General features: G+C 36.7%; 1 protein-coding gene across 1 annotated transcript; it reads left to right on the plus strand.

The window, feature by feature from the left end:
* Window positions 1–8,087: 8,087 nt before the first annotated feature.
* LOC143623880 (F-box/LRR-repeat protein At4g29420-like) lies at window positions 8,088–10,895 on the plus strand. Its single transcript, XM_077094683.1, has 7 exons — window positions 8,088–8,469; window positions 8,630–8,942; window positions 9,013–9,450; window positions 10,239–10,311; window positions 10,517–10,539; window positions 10,626–10,776; window positions 10,821–10,895. Exons 1-7 carry the CDS (start codon window positions 8,088–8,090, stop codon window positions 10,893–10,895), a joined length of 1,455 nt encoding a protein of 484 aa, XP_076950798.1.
* Window positions 10,896–20,847: the final 9,952 nt, after the last annotated feature.

Consider the following 20,847-nt stretch of genomic DNA (forward strand, 5'->3'; position numbering starts at 1 on the left):
CCCACGTCTTCCGCCTCAACAGCCTCATTCTCGGGCTCAACTTCCCGATTACCTCTAACCCATCAGTCTACCTCGTTCTCAATCTCGAAACCCTCATTCCTATCATTATTTTCCCCCTCTTCTTCATCTTCTGTCGGAATACTCGATTGAACATCATCGATATTTATCCGAACTCTGCGGTTAGGGTTATTATTTGGAACTGATGGTCCGACTTGGTCAAAGTTGAGGTTTAGGTTTCGGTTTCGGTTTTGGTTTCGGGTTCTGGAAGCACGAGCTGAGTGATTTTGGTTATTTTGGTTATTGGAGTTTGATGGGTCAGGTATGTTATCTGGGTGAAAAGCGTTATTTTGTGGGAGTGGGTCTTGGTTTTGGTTTTGGTTATGGTTCTGGTTCTGGTTTTCGTTTTGGTTTTGATTCTCGTTTTGGTTCTGGTTCTGATCTTCAATCTCTGAATTTTTGTTCTGAACTCGGTTCTGCCGAGCCAATCTCTCGATTTTGGGCTCGTAAATTAACGGAGACTGTCGGCCCGAATGGCAGGTGCGCATAAACCTGTAATCTGCACAACTAACACAACCCGCGTAAAATAAAGAAAAATAAAATTTAAACTAAAAATTGAAAACAAAAATTAAGACTAAAATTAAAATTAAACACAAAAATCAAAATCACGAAAAACACTAAGCGCACTAACTCCCCAGCAACGGCGCCATTTTGATGACCGTCGTTTGAGTCAATCAAAAACCTAATTAAACTACCTAGATAGGATAAGTAAGGTATCGTATCCACCAGGAGTATGTGGTCAATGTAATTTGTGTACAGATTTACTATTATGAAGTAACTGGTTTTTAGTGCTGATCACACAAGCAATTAAAGTGAATTTAGAGAACTAAGTAACACGCAAGTAAACGAGTTCAAGCAATTAACAAACAAATCACACCCGGGAATTCAAGTAAGCAACCTACAGTTATCTCATGCAACCTAACAGATTAATTATTAACGATTAACTAAAGACTGATCAATCAGACAAAACCTTAGACATCAACAATCACTTTACACACGGCACTGGTTATCAAACAGTCCTTGCCAGTGTGACTCAGTTAAAGGTAATTGTATGTTAATTGTATTCAATCAAACCAAACAGTCATATGATCAATTATCTAGCAACTGGTAACAGATCGTTCAGACAAACGTAAATCTAAACCGTCCGAACACTCAGAAATACCAAACATCAATAATCATATATCAATCATCAATAATAATACAATAATATTCTTAGTCACATGAGAAAAACTGTAAAGATTACAAACTTTACATCCCATGTGCGATTGTAGGAGATTACCCGAGCCTTGACATCATTGGATCTTCAATACGGATTATATGAATCATATCTAGGGTCTTGGCACAAGCTATGGTGGTGAAAATCGCCTCTTGGAGCTGCTGGAAATCACCTCTAGCCGCCAAGAATGATCTGGAATGAAAGCTGAGTCAAAATGCAGCCAAACACCCTTTTAAATATGCTGTTACGAACTCCGGACCGTGGCCCACGGTCTCCACCGTGGGTCACGGTGGCTGCCTGGCAACACGGTACGGTGGCTTCTGTTGTTTTTGGGCTGGGTTGACCGTGGGCCATGGTGGGACACTTGCCCAAATTCTTGTTTTCTTCATATCTTTCTCGTTTCAACTTCGTTTTCTTCGCCGTTTTCACCCACGTTCTCGTGTTTTCATCCTCTATCTCATCATACTCTGGGATCTGAATTTCAACCAACTTGTTTCTTTTCATTTCCAACTCTTGTGTAGTGGCTCCGATCATGCTCGTACAAGTCTCCAATATAGCATCTTTAACGATCAATGACCTGAAATACCAAAGCACGTATGAAGTACCAAAAGTTCTAGAACAAAAGATTAAAACTAAATAATAAACAAACTAAAATATGTACAAATTAACCAACCATCAATCATGCTGAAGATTCTAGGGTGACCACGGCCCCGTGCTTCAAAAAGCACGACCCTATGCTTTTTGTCACTGAAATTTTCTTTGATATTTCAACAACACGCGAGAGCTGGAATTCTTGGAATGGCGTTTATTATGTTAATTGAACAGTTTGATCATCCTAAAATTAATTTTCATTAAATTAAAATTCCTAAAAACAATTACGGGATAAGTTCGGTTTTCCTAAAACATAGATTTTACTCGGGTTAAGCCCAAGGGTCCTAGAACATTGTGCCTACTGCAATTGTTTACACATGAAAACATAAAAACTAATGTCTCTACATCCCACCGAAAGGTTCTCCTCCGTCGAATGGTCTGGGCGGAGGAAAATACGTGAAACGAGGAACTTGAAACTGGAGTTGTTCGTTGATGTCTCGAAGCTCCAATTTCATGCTCTCCACCGATTCGGTGAGTTGGACGAGACACATCTCCGCAAGGAGATTCATCTCGGTGAGTTCCTTGACGAGTTCTTGAAGTTTCATTAGAAGCTCGATTTTGGAAACGTGTCTGGTTTCGTTCCTTGGTTGACGTGGAATGGGAATTCCTTTGTTAATCTCAGTAGGCATTTTGCGTTCTCAGGTGAGAGTGTTTGTGTTTGGTTTGGTACAAGAAGAGCATTGGCAAGATGTTCAATTTATAGCCAAGCAGTTGTCAGGCACGGCCCCGTGCTTTTGGCATGAAAATTATGTTACAAACCAGTCTGATTGAGATTTTTGTAGCGAAGATTCCGGCCCGCACATTGTGGCACGGGACCGTGCTTCTAGGAGCATGCCCCCGTGTTTGAGAAGACACTATTTTTTTAGTAAAACAAAGGAACGTATTTACAAGGCCTAGTTTAACGAAGGTCTTGGCCAGACCCTTCTTCTTGTATGTACATTGGTTTGGGCGGAGGATTACTACCTCCGAAACATCTTCGAATGGACCATCGATGTATGGTTTTAATCTATGTCCATTAACTTTGAATCTGTGGCCGTCAGAATTTGAAATCTCGACTGTTCCATAGTCAAAAACTGATTCAACTATGTATGGACCCGTCCAATGAGATTTCAGTTTTCTTGGGGAAACACGTAAACTTGTGTTATATACAGTACTCGATCACCAACTTGAAACGTTTTGTTTTCCTTTTAAATGGGCGTCGTGTAAACGTTTAGTCTTTACTTTGTAAGACTAGGAGTTTTCATAGGCCAATGCTCTTAGCTCTTCAAGTTCGTGAATTTGATCTTCCCGGTTTTTACTGGAGGATGTTAGATCTGTAAGGCCTCGATCCCGGTGCCCTACTTTAGCGTTGGATTTACTAATTAACATAGTTCTAAATATCATAGTGAATTAAAACTTTCGCGGAGTATTAATAACGTTCAACCATTTATTAAAAACATTCGTAATTTGTCTTTTAAAACATAAAATAAAACATAGTATCAAAACATTATGACAAATATTCGGATACCAGCCTCCTCAATTCTGCCATGTGTCCCTCTCAAACCAGTTGTCTCAGTCTGTTAACCTGCGTGCATACCAAAAGTCAGCTACGCTGAGTGATTTCTAGATAATCAGGCAACATACATTTCATTCACGTATTTACGTAAATACGTATCCGAAGATACATACCTTCATCTTTCCTTACATGCTTACATACATTCATACATTCATTCTTTCTTTCATACTTACATACATACATACATACTTTCATTCATACATATACGGTTTAAAGAGCATTCCGCCATGTAACCTTCGCATATATTATTAGGGTATGTTCCATACATTCGCAGATATTATTAGGGTCCCTTCCCTGCATACGCAGATATTATTACGGTATGTTCCCTACATTCGCAGATATTATTAGGGTCTGTTCCCTACATTCGCAGATATTATTAGGGTTTGTTCCCTACTTAACCATACTTTCGTTCGTGCTATAACCATACATACCTTTCTTTACATAATCGTACTGTCGTACACACTCATTTCATTACGTACTTTCATACTTACATATTTTATACAAGGCATACTAATATTACCTTCCCCGTCATTGCGTGCAATATCTGAGGATCGTTCACACATCGACGAGCTATCATTCATACATTCATACATACTTTCACATAGATCATAATAGCATACACTTACAATTTAAGTAAGTTTATTAACATTCACATTGAGTATGCACACATCACTGAAAACATAATAAGGAAATGGGGCTAGAAACTCACCTGAATGTGATTACGTTCACCGTTTACGGTTATCCCTTTCTTTAGCCGTGCGCGACTAACTGTATAATAATTACACGTATCAATTAACTATCACTACCCAATCGTGTTTCTAGTTTAATTATAACCCTCAACGAATGGGGGTTCGGGGGAAGCGCCCCTGGCAGGGGAGTCTAGGGGCGGCAGCCCCTAGCATGGTCCAAGGGGCAGAGCCCCTGGTTGGGGCCGAGCTTGGAAAAATTTTATTTCCATTAACTGTCTTAACACACTTTTCATTAAAATTCTAATTTATTATTTGATTTGCTAATTCATAAAGTTTGAGGGCTTCTTTGTAATTATTCTTTTTTATCTTAAGTCCAGGGACCTTTCTGTCATTCTTTCAAACTTTAGTTCGTCATACAGCCCTTTAACGAATGGACTCCTTCGTTATTTCTTAACGAATGTGTTCTCTCATAACGATTGGACTCATTCGTTATTTCTTAACGATTGGACCCTTATAACGAACTGGTCTTTATAACGAACTGGCTTTTATAACGAACTGGCTTTTATAACAAACTGGGGGTTCATTCGTCAGTTCTCCGTTAACAAATTACTTAACGAATGGCTTAATGAACTGCTACTAGTTCGTTATTTCTTCTTAACGAATGGGCATAACGAATTGCTTGTTAATTCGTTATTATTCCGTTAACGAATTAGGGTTAGGTCAGAGAATGTCAGAACATTCTCTGACAATACCTTAACCTTGTACGCCGCCTTTCCGGCGCCGCCGTGCCGGAAAACCGGGTGGTGGTCGGAAAATCGTATTTTACCCAATGTTTCACTGTTTTTCACCCCGTTCGATCCAGATCTGAGTTAGGGTGACCCCTAAGCTCATCTTTTGATCGGTTTATACCTGATTCCATATGGATCTTGTGACTTTAACGGTTTAGGGTGTCGGCTCGTCGTTTCGCAACTAGATCTAGTTGGATCCATACAATATCATACTATCATTACCTTAGCTCGATACTCGGGTTTTCCTTGGTTATTTTAGCTAGATAGAGAGAGAGAGAGAGAGATGAGAGATGGCTTAAGTGTGTGTTTTGGATGGTGTATGGAACAGATGAGAATGAGGGAATTAAAGGATAATAATGGTACTTATACCATGGGTCATGGGCTTAAGCCCATAGTCTTTCTCCTTTCCTTATTAACCCAAGTCCATTACCAATATTACTTAACCCAACACAAGCCCAACTCATAATAACTCATATTTTTATTTTATTATCCGAAACGAGAAAACGGGATGTAACAAGATCAAAATTTACTGCTCTAAGAGCCCAGTAAGTTTTGTGTTTTAGTTCTACGGGTAGATGACATGCTTTCCCATAAACAATATTGAAAGGTGTTATTTCTATGGAGTTTTGTAGGCTGTCCTAAGGGCCCACAAAGCGTCATATAACTTTTCTGCCCAATTTTTGCGATTTATTCCTGTAGTTCTTTCGAGGATCCTTTTTATTCCCCGATTCGAGACTTCTACTTGCCCACTTGTCTAAGGGTGATATGGTGTTGCCAAACGGTGGTGAACTCCATATCGTGCTAAGACTTTTTTCATTAAAGGGATACAGAAGTGAGTACCTCTGTCGCTAATTAGGGCTTTCGAAGTACCGAAACGTGAAAATAGCCTTTTCGAAAATTGTACAACCACTCGAGCATCATTATTGGGAAGGGCTTGTGCTTCTACCCATTTAGACACGTAGTCGACTGCTATAAGGATGTATTTATTCCCGAATGAGTTAGGAAATGGGCCCATGAAATCTATTCCCCATACATCAAAGACTTCAAATATTTGAATGCCTTTTTGAGCAATCTCATTTTTGGCTGAGATGTTCCCGGCTCTTTGACAAGCATCGCATGCTTGGATCAAAGCATGTGTATCCTTATATATGGTGGGCCAGAAAAATCCTGCATTAAACACTTTCCTGACCGTGGTGGCGGTACTATGGTGTCCTCCAGTAGGTCCTTCATGACAGTGTTTGAGGATATCCAAGGCTTCCTTTCCTGATACACACCTATGAACAACCTGATCGGCACCTATCCTAAACAAGTACAGATCTTCCCAAAAATAGAATTTAAGGTCGGAGAAGAATTTCTTCCGTTGTTGATGAGTCAGCCCTTTCCTTAGGATTCTACATGCTAAATAGTTTGCGAAAATTGGAAACCAAGGACTTTCATCTTCTTCCTGCATGACTGCTTGGATATGCATGAGAACTTCATGTGGATAATTATCATTGATAATTTCTTCGTGATGTTCTTTTGAAGCTGTGCATTCTAAGCATGAAAGATGGTATGCGGCTACATTTTCTGCTCCTTTCTTGTCATTGACTTCTATGTCGAACTCTTGTAGTAATATAATCCATCGGATAAGTCTAGGTTTGGCATCCTACTTGTTGAAGAGGTATCTTATGACGACATGGTTGGTGTAAACTATGGTTTTGGAAAGAAATAGGTAGGATCTAAATTTTTATGTGACTCGACCTAAACAAGACATACAAGTTATTACATAGGGCATACAATGATATATTTCCGACTGCCAAGGAAAAAATATGGGTCTACTATCAGTCAAAATTACCAAACTCGGTCTCTTGATCCATTTCTTTAAAACATGCTATCTCAGTTATGTTCTTGCATATGTTCAAGAGAAGTTATCTCTCTTTCGATGATTTTATTGAGTTGCATGTATACTATACATGTTTTTTTGTTCTTTTTTTATATCTAATCTAACTATCTATATAATTGTCGATCATAAAATTCTAGGTGTCCCTTTCAGGTTATTCCCCCCATTCTCTAGAGCCACCAGATTGCTTGATTTATAAATGGAGGCTTCTCATGCATTTGACCAGAATTCGCGGGTATGGGTCTCACCAAACCCGGACAGTCTTTAAATGGGTTATAACATCTCAATTATTTGTAAAATTATTTCATAAGAAAACAATAATTTTCACGGGTCATGGGTCTCACCAAACCCGGATAACCCTTAAACGGGTATAACATCTCATTTATTTATAAAATAACCCCTTAATCATCAAATAATAATTTTCACGGGTTATGGGTCTTACCAAACTCTAATAGCCCTCAAATGGGTTTTAAGATCTCATTTATTGATAAACACTTCATTATCAATCATCATCAAACCCTAATTTAATTTATCTGCTTTACATTTTCTCTATTAATGGTCTATCATCTCCATAGTTGGTTAACTTCTAATACCACCCGCCATTATCAACTACATCAACGCCCCTTTTTTTTCATTAGACAAATATTTGTGTTCATGTTTGTACAATTAAAAAAATCAACATGCTCGTGTTCGTTTATGTTTGTTCGTTAAAAATCTAAAAACCTAAACATCTCAACTGATAAAACCCAAACGTTAAAAAATATAATAACAAACTAATATATATGTATTAAATTAAAACAAAACTAAGTTAAAAAATAAAATAAATTAGAAATTAATAGCAAAACGATTAAAAACAAAACTTTAAATAAACTTCCGTAACACGGGAGGATCAAACTAGTATCTAAATATTAAACTATTGAAAAACTATTGAACTTGGTACACATATATTGTTTCGATACAAGAATTAATTACAGATATCTACACATACAATCATATATTTATATTGCTTATATAATAATTGTTATATTATATAATTTAATTTAATATTACTAACTCATGATTTTGTTATATAATTATGTATATATGCATCATATTAATCGGTGGTAGGGTTTTAATATTACTAACTCATGATTTTGTTATATAATTATGTATATATGCATCATATTAATCGGTGGTAGGGTTTATATATATATATATATATATATATATATATATATCGGTTGTACGTAGGATTCTCGAAAGATTTGAAAACATGGACAAGCTCCATGAGTCTCTTCTTCTTGAAATCCTGAGTAGACTGGACGACTCATCTGATGTCGCTCGCTGTCGAGTCGCTTCCAAGGCTTTTGATGCTGTATTTCCAGGCCTTCGATCGGTTAATCTTTGGTACGAATGCATCAACTCAAGGTCTAGGGATTCGACTTCTATCAAGAAGATTTTTCTCGATCTTATTCTAAAACTGGAAACTGTTGAATCGGTGAGTATGGACGTCTTAGGCGACTATGATTTCATCCTCATGGATTTTGCTACGGACTGGATGCCTCGGGTTGCCAGATCATTAAAATCACTCTCCATGCATGGTTTTCATTATTGGGGACTTAAATCTAATGTTTTGCTGCTGATTTCTGCATATTGTAAGTTCTTGTGTAAATGTTTATTCAGTTATGAATAAATAAAAGTATATCATGATTATTAGCTGTTTAGGTAATGCAATGGTCATAATAATCAAGTCATTTTGTTTCCTTTGATACAGGTCATAATCTTGTCACCTTAAAGCTGACCTATGCATGTGATCTGCAATGCGCAATTTGAATCCAATGCGAATGCTAACAAGTTTCACACTTCACCAAATGTATTTAGATGATGCAATCCTAAACGAGCTGAATACTTGTTTTCCTAATCTTCAAGTTCTTAACTTGCGTGTTAGCGGATTTAAAGATCCCAAGATCCACCATCTCAACCTCCAAGTCAGCCATTGGGATTTCTTTAATGGTTCTCCATCATCTTTGACTCTAATCACCCCCAACCTCATCACACTCAAAATTGAATGCCACTATTATGGTGCAATTCATGTTGAAGCTCCAGTGTTATCTCACTTTCATCTTCGTGATAATTTCCTTAGTGATCTGGCAGGAACATTATTCACCTTCACAAAGTTTGAGAATTTGAAAAAATTTTTTGGACTCCGTCAATGGTTGTATTGGCTCGTTACTTTTAGAATTCCCAATCACAAAAACATTAGAAACTCTGACATTGTGTTCACGATACGCTATACCAGGGCACGCCAGTGATTCAAAACTGACCCTAGCAAAGGTGTTCATGCTTTTCCCAGATGTGAGTTCCCTGCGTTTTAATCCAGATGCTTTTTCTATATTAGAAGCTTGTATGAACCTAGAAGGTTACGAGATTTTGGACCAATGCGTCAGCTTGTCAAAGTTATCGTTGCTCATCCATAGTGATGTTAGTGTTACTAGATTAGAAAGTTTCATGTCTAAGTGCACGGCTCGTCGGCCTTGGTTGAAGTGGAGATGGGGAAGATGGAAGGAACATAGGGAAGATTCATGGATAACCGATGGTAAGCCCACAAAGTACCTGAGAAGCGCAACTGTGATGAGGTAAGATCGATTAAATGCTATTTATAATCCTTTATGTTGATGCAGGGTATTAACATGTTTATTTTTTTTCTGGACTCGCGTGTGTTTATAAACTATAGCAAATATATGAAGACGCTAGCTCTAAATATCAGACTTCTGAGAATTGATGAGCTTTATTGCATTACTATTATAGTCATGTTTAAGTTGAGCACCTTTGAAATGTACACCAAACTATGTTTGTTCGGGTTAATCAGTCATTTTTTTGTGGGTTTCATTGTTTTTATAAATATTCAATGTGTTAAGAGTGTTATATATATATATATAGGGGAAAGTGAATATGAGGCTGTCACACACGCAAGCTTACATGCAAAACTAACACTTAAAAATTAAATTTTATAAAACCGTCTCCTAAGTAATTTCATCTTTGTGCCTCATATTCAAACCTACACATATTTTCACCAAGACGAAGTCATCTCGTAATCTGGCATATGTAATTTACATGTGAACTGAAGCAAATTCATATTATATATTGGGATATGGATTCTCCTATTCATAGAACAAAAAAAGCTATTTGAAATTGTTGTGAATAGGTTATGTGCCAATCAGTTTTTCAGATAATAATGTGGTACATCAGAAGTATCATGTTGTGTGCATATCTTCAGCTAGTTTAGGTTAGTGTTAATTACATGATGTTTTATGTATGTTTAAGTTACTAAATTCTCTGTGCATGTATATTGTTTATGTATGCTGTTTTAGTTTGTGTTTACATGATGTTTATGTATGATGTTTTTATCTCGATCTGTTGTCAGGATGATATACGAGTCCCCATTTCCTGCATCAAAATTTACGTTAATGTTTGTGTATGCTGTACATGATATAGGAGTTAGTAAATTTAGTTAATATAGTTGATTTCTGTACATGATACACGGGCCAGTAAATTCTCTTCTTTATGCACATTTTTTTGTGTTTCATATTTGATGATTATGTATGATGTTTTGGTGATGGATGCATCAAGTTGTTTAGGCTTTAATGTTTTTTTATCTGCTGTTTTATTTTTACAATAAAACTTTTATTTGTTGTTTGTCAGTTGGTGTTTTTCATTTGCCTAATGTTAGTTTGTTTTTGTTTATTATTTGCTGTTGATGTTAACAATTAAATGCATAAATCTGTTTTTATATTCTGTTGATGTTTATCAGTTGGTGGTTTCTTGTGTTTCGCATGTTGCATTTATTCTTATGCATTAGGCTGGCTATGATAGCGTCCGAGAAACTATTGATAATGCAGCCTCATAATTGTGCAATAAGAAGAGATCACGGAATGATGTTGATTTCACTAGGCATTAAGAAGGTGATCTTGAAGCTGTTGGCTTGTTTTTTTTACTGAATTTGTAGGTTTGCTACTTGGCTTCAGCCATAGTTATATCATCTGTTAATAATTGTTACACCAAATATATACCAAGCTTGTAGAGTTGTAGGTGACCACTTTTCACCTTAATTTCATAATCAATCGCGCGTTTCAGTTATACAGAAACGTATTACCACTACCCAAAGTGTGCATAGTTTCTTTTTATTGATTGGCCTTAGTATGGCTCTATGCATTCCATCTTAATACTTGCTCGAAAGGAATTATATGTTGCAGTATAATTAAGTCATTAAGTGTTAACTACGATTTGATGGCATACTGTGTTATTTGAATTCTAGAAAAACATGTCTGGTTTATTTATTTTATCATTAATCTTAATACTCTTAATACATACTGAAATGAGAAGCCAAGTATTTTGAAGGTTGTGGAGAAGGCTACCAACATTAGCTGGTTGAAGGCTAGGCTTGAGGCTTGACATCCACCACAAAATCATTATGGCGAATAATTTGACAAAAACCGACAAATCAGCCCTTTGCTTGCTTAATCAGGTAGTAAGAATCACTCATATAATATGCATACGTACTCTCAGTCGACACCAATGATAAATTAAACAAATGTGAAAGTGGTTTCTTACTTTTGATTATAAATCACTTATGTGCCTGACAAAAAAAACAATAAAACGAAAATAAACTTGTTCATGAACGTTTGGTTCGCTTATTGAATAAACGAACTTCCCGTCGGAAAGTTTGTGAACGTTAACAGTCTTAAACTTTGTAATTGTTTACATATTGAAAACTGCATGCTAAAGGTTACTTACCATATGTTCAGTTTTAGTTTTTTCAACCATCATTTTATATAATTTTGGTGTTAATTTTTCAATCATAGGTTTTAGGATAGGTTACTACTCATTTGCATAAAGCCATTGGATTTTCTTATTTTTATTGCATTTGTGCTTTCAACAAAGAATGTGTTTCCGTTTGGTCTTTACATGACTTTGAAGGATCCAAATATCCATTTACTTGCACTTGTAGCTTTTACTTTTTAGTTTTTGTGAACCAAAATTCCTTTCGGGTTATATTTACTAGAAAATTTGGTTTTAAAAAATCTCAATTATGCCCTATTGTCTATTGGTAAATATCAGTCTCAACTTTACACTTGTCTGCTGATAGTCCCAACTATTGGTGTATTTGTTTTTAACGGGCCGTGACTAACGGATTACTAACTCCGTAAGTCCATTGCTGAGTTGGCATGCATACGTGTCAAAAAAAGATCTACTTGGCAGCATTACGTGGCATTTGATGCTGAGTAGGCTACCTTGTTATCTTTATCAGATCCACTCTTTGCAACCCACCACCATCATACCACCCCTACAATCATCGCCGAAACACATGACCACCACAATGTCTATCCCCTGCAACTAACACCGGAACCCATGACCGCCACCATGTCCATTCCCTACAACCATCATCGGAACCCATGACCACCACCATTATCTTACTCGTCGGCCACCGGCGGTGGATATCTAAGCAGAAACTGTCGACAACCACCATGTTCTCCGGCCCCAGCAACATTTGCTCGGCTTCTGAATTTGCAAAATTCCGCTCGATCTCTGTCTGCAACCGTCTCCGGAAACACCACCATCTCCGCCGCCACCGCCTCGTCTCTGCAACCGTCGCCGGAAACATCTAAACAGATGCCGTCGGCAACCACCATTTTCTGTACCTGCAACTTCCGCCACCACGTTGGCACTCCGCCGCCATCTCTGTACCGCTACCATGTTGGCACTCCGCCGCCACCGCCTTGTTTGCAATTGTCGCCGGATATGCAACCGCCTCGTCTGAAAAGATCTGATGAGATGCAACTGGTAAATTAATACACAGTTAGCCGCCACGTAAACGTTCCACGTAAGAAGATTTTTGACAGCTGGGATGGTCACGTCAAACAAAGACTAACGGAGTTAACATCCGTTAGTCGCGACCCGTTAAAAACAAATACACAAATAGTTGGGAGTGCCAGCAGACAAGTGTAAAGTTGGGACTGATATTTACCAATAGGGCATAGCTGAGATTATTTAAAACCAATTTTCCTATTTATTAATTTGACATAATCACCACAAACTTAATTGCTATTGTGAATATGGCAGAAATGTAGAGGTGTTGGTTATAAGGCCATGTTGGTTATAAGGCTACAAATGGGGGCGAATTGTGACATGTGGCGTCCAGTCAGCAAATGGTGGGAATTTGTTTTTGGGGTGTAATGGTGTAAGGGCTAAAAATTGGGCCCACTGTATCTTTTTTTATTATTTTCTTTTTATAATTAAACTAAACAAAAAAAATCAGTTTATTTAAATAATTAAATAAAAATGCATTAAAATTAAAAAGAAATACAAAAAAAACATAACTAAAAAAAATACATAACTAAAAATATAAAAAAACATAACTAAAGAAAAAAAATTTAAAAAAATATATAACTAAAAAACATACTAATATCCATAATATTTGCGCATTTTTTCACGTCGTCGTTGAAACAATAATGCGGCTTCCTCGTGAAACCCCTCCGCTTTGAGGGATTCGTAGTCTTCTTCCATTTGACCTAATTTCAACGTCTGGTTCAGCTTTTCTTGTTGTTTGTTAGATGCTCGAAGGTCGTTTCCTATTTCCGTGGCATTTGTTTCCAAGCGATCGACCAACTCGTTTATTCACCGGGCGACGTATTGAATCGTGTAGACGACGAACCTTCCCCCTTATTTTTTCTCGATCTCCCGCGTGGTCGAGGCAACTCCGGTACTTCGTCGTCGTCGGCTTTATTAACATCGTCGGCTAAATTAACCGTGTCGTCCAGGAAGAAACTACGAGCATCGGAGGATGTGTTTGGTGTGCTCGGATTTGTCGACAACGATGTCTTCGACCTTTTTGAAGGCCGGGATGAGCCGGCTCGTCGGACGACCGGAATGGTTGGTGCCCCGCTCCATTTCGCGCAACCGCGTAGTTTTTCCCAACAATTCAAATACTTAAATGGTTTTCCGGGTCGGTCAAAAGTTTGGCCTTGAGCTCGAAAGTCGCTCAAGGCTTGAGCTATAATGTCGCCGTCGTTATGCCCGCTACGTCAGCCGGGCCCCTGCAACCGGTTAATTATCCCGTCAAAATTTTTGACAATCGACGTTAAGCCCATTCCTGTGGGCTTGAACCGATTCTTTTCCCCGGTAGTCTTCGGGTTTATCGGTTATCGCGAGCCAAGCTTCAAAGACTTTCTTCCAAAACACCCCGGTGGCTTGAAAGTTAGCTACAAATTAAAATTATTTATCACAATTAGTATACATTTTAATAAACACTAAATACATTTTTAATAAATACTTAATATTAAAAAACTTACCGACATTGGGATCCTCCGAAATGACGATCCAAGCCCTTGCGAGGGCCACCTCCTCCTCCTCGCTCCAATGCTTGTATGGATCACGTTGCGCCATCGGCTCCCCCAGTTGTTTCTTTTTGTGTTTACGGGTCGCCTTTTTGCTTGAACCGGGGGTCCGTGCCGTTTGCGTCTCCGGCACCGTTACCGGCTCTGACTCCGGTGGTGTAGACCCGAACGCCGGCATTAAGTTTTGGGTGCTGAGATAGTTGGCGTACATGTTTAAGTTCGGGTCGAAAAATTGAAACGGATAGCTCGGTTGGCGTAGGTTCATCAGGTTCCATTGTAAGTTCGGTTGCGAACCATACGTTTGACCGAAAGGAGGGAATTGGCAGTTCGGGTTGTTTCTAGGATTCATTTTGCTAATTTTTTATAAGAATTTGGGTATGAATTGTGTACAAAATGAATATAAAATGGAGAAGAATGGTGTATGTTTATATATATATATATATATTGATTTAATTAATTGATTTTTATTTTTATTTTTTTACATTTGACCATTGCAACGGTCCATTTAATATAATATTATTGTTTTCCAAGCAATCCGGCGACAAAAGAACCCCGCCCCCTCCCATTTTCGCCCACTTATCGTCGGGGGCGGTGTTCGCGCCCCTTCTCGCCCCATTTCGCCCAAGCTCGAGCCCCACTACACATTGCCTAATGGAAGAGAAGAAGAATGCTTCGGTTATTGTTGGTTTGATTGTAATTGCTTTTGCTAATCGTGGCCATCCTGAGGAAATTAACAACGTCCAAGCATCAGAAGTCAATAGGAATTGTTACAACATATTAATGTAAAACAAAATATTACATGAGAAGACTCACTTGATTAGGTCATTAACGCCAAAATGACTTGCTAATTGCTAAAACCTAACGTCACATGGACATAGTAAAACACTAATAAGATCCATTAATGTGTTCACCATCTAGGGGTGTTTTGCGACACATGACATACGTGTCATAAAAAGGGCTTTATACGAGAAGTGGTGCAGAGGTATTAACACAACCCCCAACCCCCCCCCCCCCCCCCTGCACCAAAAAAAAACACCATTGGCATCATGACTCAATTATTATTTTTCTATTTTTAATAAAAATGAAAAAAATAATATTTTACTAAATAATGAAAGTTACATTAAAAATAATAAAACATAATAAAATAAAAAAACATCAAAATACTAAAAGAAAACATGAGTCAGTTTGGCGGGAGTTGGGCGGGACTCAGATTGGCCAAAACCGAACTTTGGGTTGTTAAATGGATTCATTTTCTTTTTTTTCTTTTTTTGTTAGAAAGGCAAATAAGATGAGTGTTATACACAACACGCCAAGGGGTTGAAATTACCCTATAGCACCCCGGGGAGGGGGTGACTAATGTTATAGGGCGCTATACACCTACAAAACATCTTATTGCATGGGGTCTAAGTCCCAAAAATTAGACCTAGCAACAGACATATGCCATTAATGAATAAATGATTTGTTTTAACCTAATAAGACTTGTCATGTGGAAAAATCAACACATTTTATAAAAGATTAAGATGCTTATTGTACCTTCTTAGGAGCTATCATGAGTTCTAACTCTCAAAGTTGGGCATTATGATTTATGACATGTATGTCTCATTTATAACTTGATTTGACGTAATTAGTCAATAATTGGTCATGTAATGTCAATAATGGCAAGTAAAACCCAATATAGTCCATTTAGACACATATAAGTTGTTATTGCTTATTACGACCAATAAACCAATTATGCTAGGACATATTAAGGCCTATCATGGACCATTATAACTATCATGCCTTGTTTTTATATAATCTAACCATCAAGACATATTAAGCTATCATGACTTTAAGATTAGATATAGTCGATTTATTACCTAGTATAACTCACTAAGACATGATACGAACCATTTTTTATGAACCGAAAACCTATATCTTTCAACATAATTATATTGGTTTGACCCGATTCACCCAAATGAGTGCCTGTCTCATTTTTCGTAAGCATTACGTTTGTATTAGAGCCTGTATAATTGTTTTTTTATTTTAAATTTTGTTTAAGGATATAATATTATTATCTTATATATGATGATTGTTGGGCCGACTTTTAGTTCATGAGAGAAATTACAAGACTTTAAAAGTCTAAATATATGTCATGTTTAATTAAAGAATAATAAACCGTTAATTACCACCGAGTCAATCCTATGGCATTGACACATTTGATTATATATCGCATCACATTATGGTCATCATGTGAATTTAAACTTTTAAGAACAAAACTGTTTACGACTATACATTATAAATACGAGAAACTTTTATTAAATAGTTTATACTTGTGTTAATTTACGCAGTTTGGTAATTATATAACATATTGTTCCGGGGTGATGTTACTTTTATTGTAAAAGACGTTGAGCCTTCAAAGTTTTAAACTTTAAATCCCAGGCACTGAAAGTCCCTAAAATACTTTTAGAAGCAGCGGTTTGGATAGCTAGGGGCGTGCTCTCTCACCTGGCTTGCGGCATCAGCCTATACCAATCAACATACAACTAATGGCCATCGGAATTCTATTATATTGATTATTATCAAATACCGGCCATAGGTATAATATAATTGTGTATGTAATCTTTTTGGTTATAAGATTCTTCTTCTATTTGAACTTATGTACTATATACTAGCTTGGGTTAATGTCATTCTTTAATGTAATTTTGCAAAATTATTTGTGAGGCATGGAGTGGGATTTCGCTTTCATTGTGTGGACTTTGTTGTCTTGCTCAATTATCCATTTCAATTTTGTCAACATTAATAGTCTTTTCAACTTAATGAATCATATTTTTTTTTGTTTGACAATGTATCTTGTTCAGGGCCGGCCCAAATGACTAACTAAGTAAAGCTAGGGCTTTGGGTCTCTAAATTTTTAAGACCTCTGTTTATATATATATAACATGTAATATTTATTTGTCATTTTAGGTCAATGATTCTTTGGTACAACGGTAGTTTGCTCCTGCCTTTTTGTTTGTCACCAGTGTTCGATCCCCATTCCCCTTCTTCATTGAATATTTTTTTATTCGACACCAATAAAGAAACATATTAAAAACCCAAAATTGCATGTAGTAAATCATTTTTCTTCTACTACTTTAAATGCATTTTATTTTATCACAACATAGATTAGTTTAATAAGTTTTTTAGTACTTTAAAGTAAAGTTAATATAAAGATTTATTAAGTAACTTGTGTATATGTCGTTAAAAAATATAATAACATGACCATATGTAGCAATTTCTAATTTGGAGTCAAAACTTGTTTATGAGTTTATCAAGTCAAAATTCGATATTATCTTATTTTAACTCCTTATTTTTTCTCTAAAGTAAGATGATATACATGCATTATAACTAACAATAAACGGTCACGTTGAAAATGACCAATGTGTATGTTGCCGTCCTCAAGATGGTTTGCGGTATTGTCCGATCAAGTAACATTGATGACATGTTTCAACATTTATAAATTATGATTGGGTTGTTTTAAGAAACAAATCATATACTAGCTTATGTTATAAAATAGAGTTTTTAAAGAGAAGTGAAACTATTTAAGTTTTGAATTTAGTCAGTCAATCAATCATATCCAGTGAAATCCCACCAATAGCAAAGCTATAAGTAGGGTCTGGGGAGGGTGGGATGTAGACACATCGTACCTCTATCCGATGGGATAGAGAGGTGGATTCCAGGGAGACCTCAAGATACCATTGTATGGGAGAAAATAAGGGGCATCAAAGTACAATAGTGATAAAATTGATAATAGCACGTAGTAAAATTAATAATACCAATACATGTATAGATAACCATATAGAACTATATGAAAAGAGTTCATTTAATTGAATATGATGCGAAATGAATAAAATTTTGGAAAGTAAGAGCTGGAATTTTTCAGAAAAGGCCCCGAATTTTTTACTCGCTTTGGGCCACTAAAATGGTTGGCCCGGCCCTGATCTTGTTTCATGTTTGATTGGTTTTCTTACCATAATTTGAATATCTTGAGTGAAACTTTAAATTTAGGAAAATTGGTTTTAAATACTCCCAACTATCATGTGTTGGCAAATAATGGGTCCAACTTTGCACTTGGCTGGTGGCGGTCCCAACTAAAGACCTATTTGTTTTTAACGGTCCGCGACTAACGATGACTAACTCCGTTAGTCGGTTGCTGAGTTGGCACACCTGGTTGTCAAATATTGCATATGTGGCAGCTTATGTGACAATCAAAGTAATATATAATACATAATAAGTAATATATACACATATATATATATGTATGTATACATGTGTTGTCTACTTGTCTTCCTCCTCCCTGTTTAATTCTCTAGCAGCCACCACCATCGCCATCACCTGCAACAATCGCCGGAAAACAAATTACCACTACATCACGTTTTTCTGGCTCCTCCCTCCCACTGCATATACCTACCCGCACCCACGTTTTTCCGGTGAATAAACGAATCACCACCACCACCAATGGGTAGTTTGAATCCAAAAAATCCAAACTCGTTTTTCCGGTTGGTTGTTTGAATTCCGGCAAGGCTCTTCGGGATATCAATTCAAACACCATTCGAGGTAATAAATATATCATTCAACTCATTTTTATGAACCAAATAAAAGCCCTAAGATTTTAATTGCAATCTGTAATCAACTAACACGAATTATGGATTCGAATTGGAGCCCGTTTCTAGACTTCTAATGAAAAAACCCACCATTGGAAACCTAGAACTAAAATTGACTTGAATTTTAGTCATTCGTTAGTCGCAGAACCTTTTAGGGTTTTTCTTCCAACGAGATGAAGAAGACGATTGGGAGCTCAATTCCATCATTTTGGTGTTTTAGGGTTCTTCAGTTTGCTTAATTGGGTATTTTAGAGTTATGATTTTGGTCAACTACGTCACCTGATGTTTATAAAGAGATCACAGCCATGTAATCGTTCCACGTTAGATGGTTTTTAACAGCTGGATGCTAACTCAGCATAATACTAACGGAGTTATGAATCCGTTAGTCGCGGACTGTTAAAAACAAATAGGTATTTAGTTGGGACCATCACCAGCCAAATGTAAAGTTGGGCTCGTTATTTGCCAACACATTATAGTTGGGAGTATTTAAAACCAATTTTCCTTAAATTTACTATAGTTAAGAGAAATACACTCAAAATTTGTATTTAAAGCATGTTTGGGATTGAGTTTGAAAACACTTTATTGACTAATTGATTTTTTCAAAAAGCCAATAAGTTAAAAAAAGTGTTTGGTCATTACAAAAATACTTTTTATTTTAATTTTCTGAAAGAGTAAAAAAAACACAGCTTTCTAAAGCCCTCAAATCTTGGCTTTTTAAAATGACTTTTTGAAAAAGCCAATAAACTGTTTTTCAAACTTAATCTCAAACATGCTCTTAATGAAATACAAAGTTTGTCTTTTTCAAGTTTTGAAATCAATTCTATGTTAGTTCTATTTCTATTGCAAAAGTTGTATGTTATGAAGATTGTAATCATTTAGTCGGATATGTTATTTGTTATAATTATTGCGTAATCATCATTGAAATAATGTAGGAATTTTCCAGTGTTTCTGAATCTTAATGATGTTTAACCATTTGATTGTGGATCTACAGCCGTATGTGCGGGAAAACCGAGCAAATAAGATTTAATTATTAAGTCAACATAAGACAAGATAATCGCATGATAATCCATAGATATGAAAAAAGAAAAGTTATATGTTTGTTTGTACATTTAAGTGACTACTTAAGAATCAACTTATTTTTTGAGTTGTGCTAATATCCATCTTAATATCAACGCAAGGCTTTAGAACAGGGGCGAAGCTATGTGGGGATCAGGGGTGGCCTCGGTCACTGCCGTTTTCTCCGTTAGCATGGTAAATTTCGTTATTTTTCTCGAAACTTTTTATAAGTATTAAGCGCGGTCACCCCGATGTATTTTTCCAAAATGCTACCGGTCACTACTGATTTTTTTTAAATATAATACCCCATCGTTTGTTTTTTTTATCTAAAACCTCGCAATATTTATAAACAAAAGTTACAAAATAGTAGTCGAATAGTAAAAGATTTGTTTTTATAAATATTATAGGCCTTTGCAATTCTTCTTCTAGGTATTCACCCTTAAGGATGAGATCGGTACCGTACCGGTGCCGGTATCGATACCAAATATTCGGTTCATACCGGTATTGAAGGTAAAATTTGAGATATATACCGGTACCAAAACTCAAAACTTTGGTATCTATTCGGCACCGACGATACCAAATCTGTACCGATTTCGGTACCGATACCCAGTATCAATACCTAATATGCTTATCCCTACTCACCTTTCCTCTCGCATAATCATGAATATTTTAGGTCTTTGTTGGTTAAAAAATTATTTTGTTTTTTTTATTGTAAGAACAATTGTTTGAATAAATGAAGAAAAATTAGATATACAAATGTCATATTGTTTTATCCGACCCGACCCGACCCGACCCGACCCGAATCACCGACACGAATCGAATCGTCGACCCGAAATTTTTTGAGTCCGTGACTTTGGTCACCCCCGTGACTTAGCCCAAGCTTCGCCACTGCTTGAGAATGAAAGGGAATCGAACACGAACTCATGTAGTTAAATATACATATGATTTAAATGGAAAACCTTTT

This window comes from Bidens hawaiensis, unplaced genomic scaffold, assembly GCF_021521415.1.
Source record: "Bidens hawaiensis isolate Kalapana, Puna unplaced genomic scaffold, B.hawaiensis_p1.1 tig00003587_1, whole genome shotgun sequence".
Taxonomy (NCBI): domain Eukaryota; kingdom Viridiplantae; phylum Streptophyta; class Magnoliopsida; order Asterales; family Asteraceae; genus Bidens; species Bidens hawaiensis.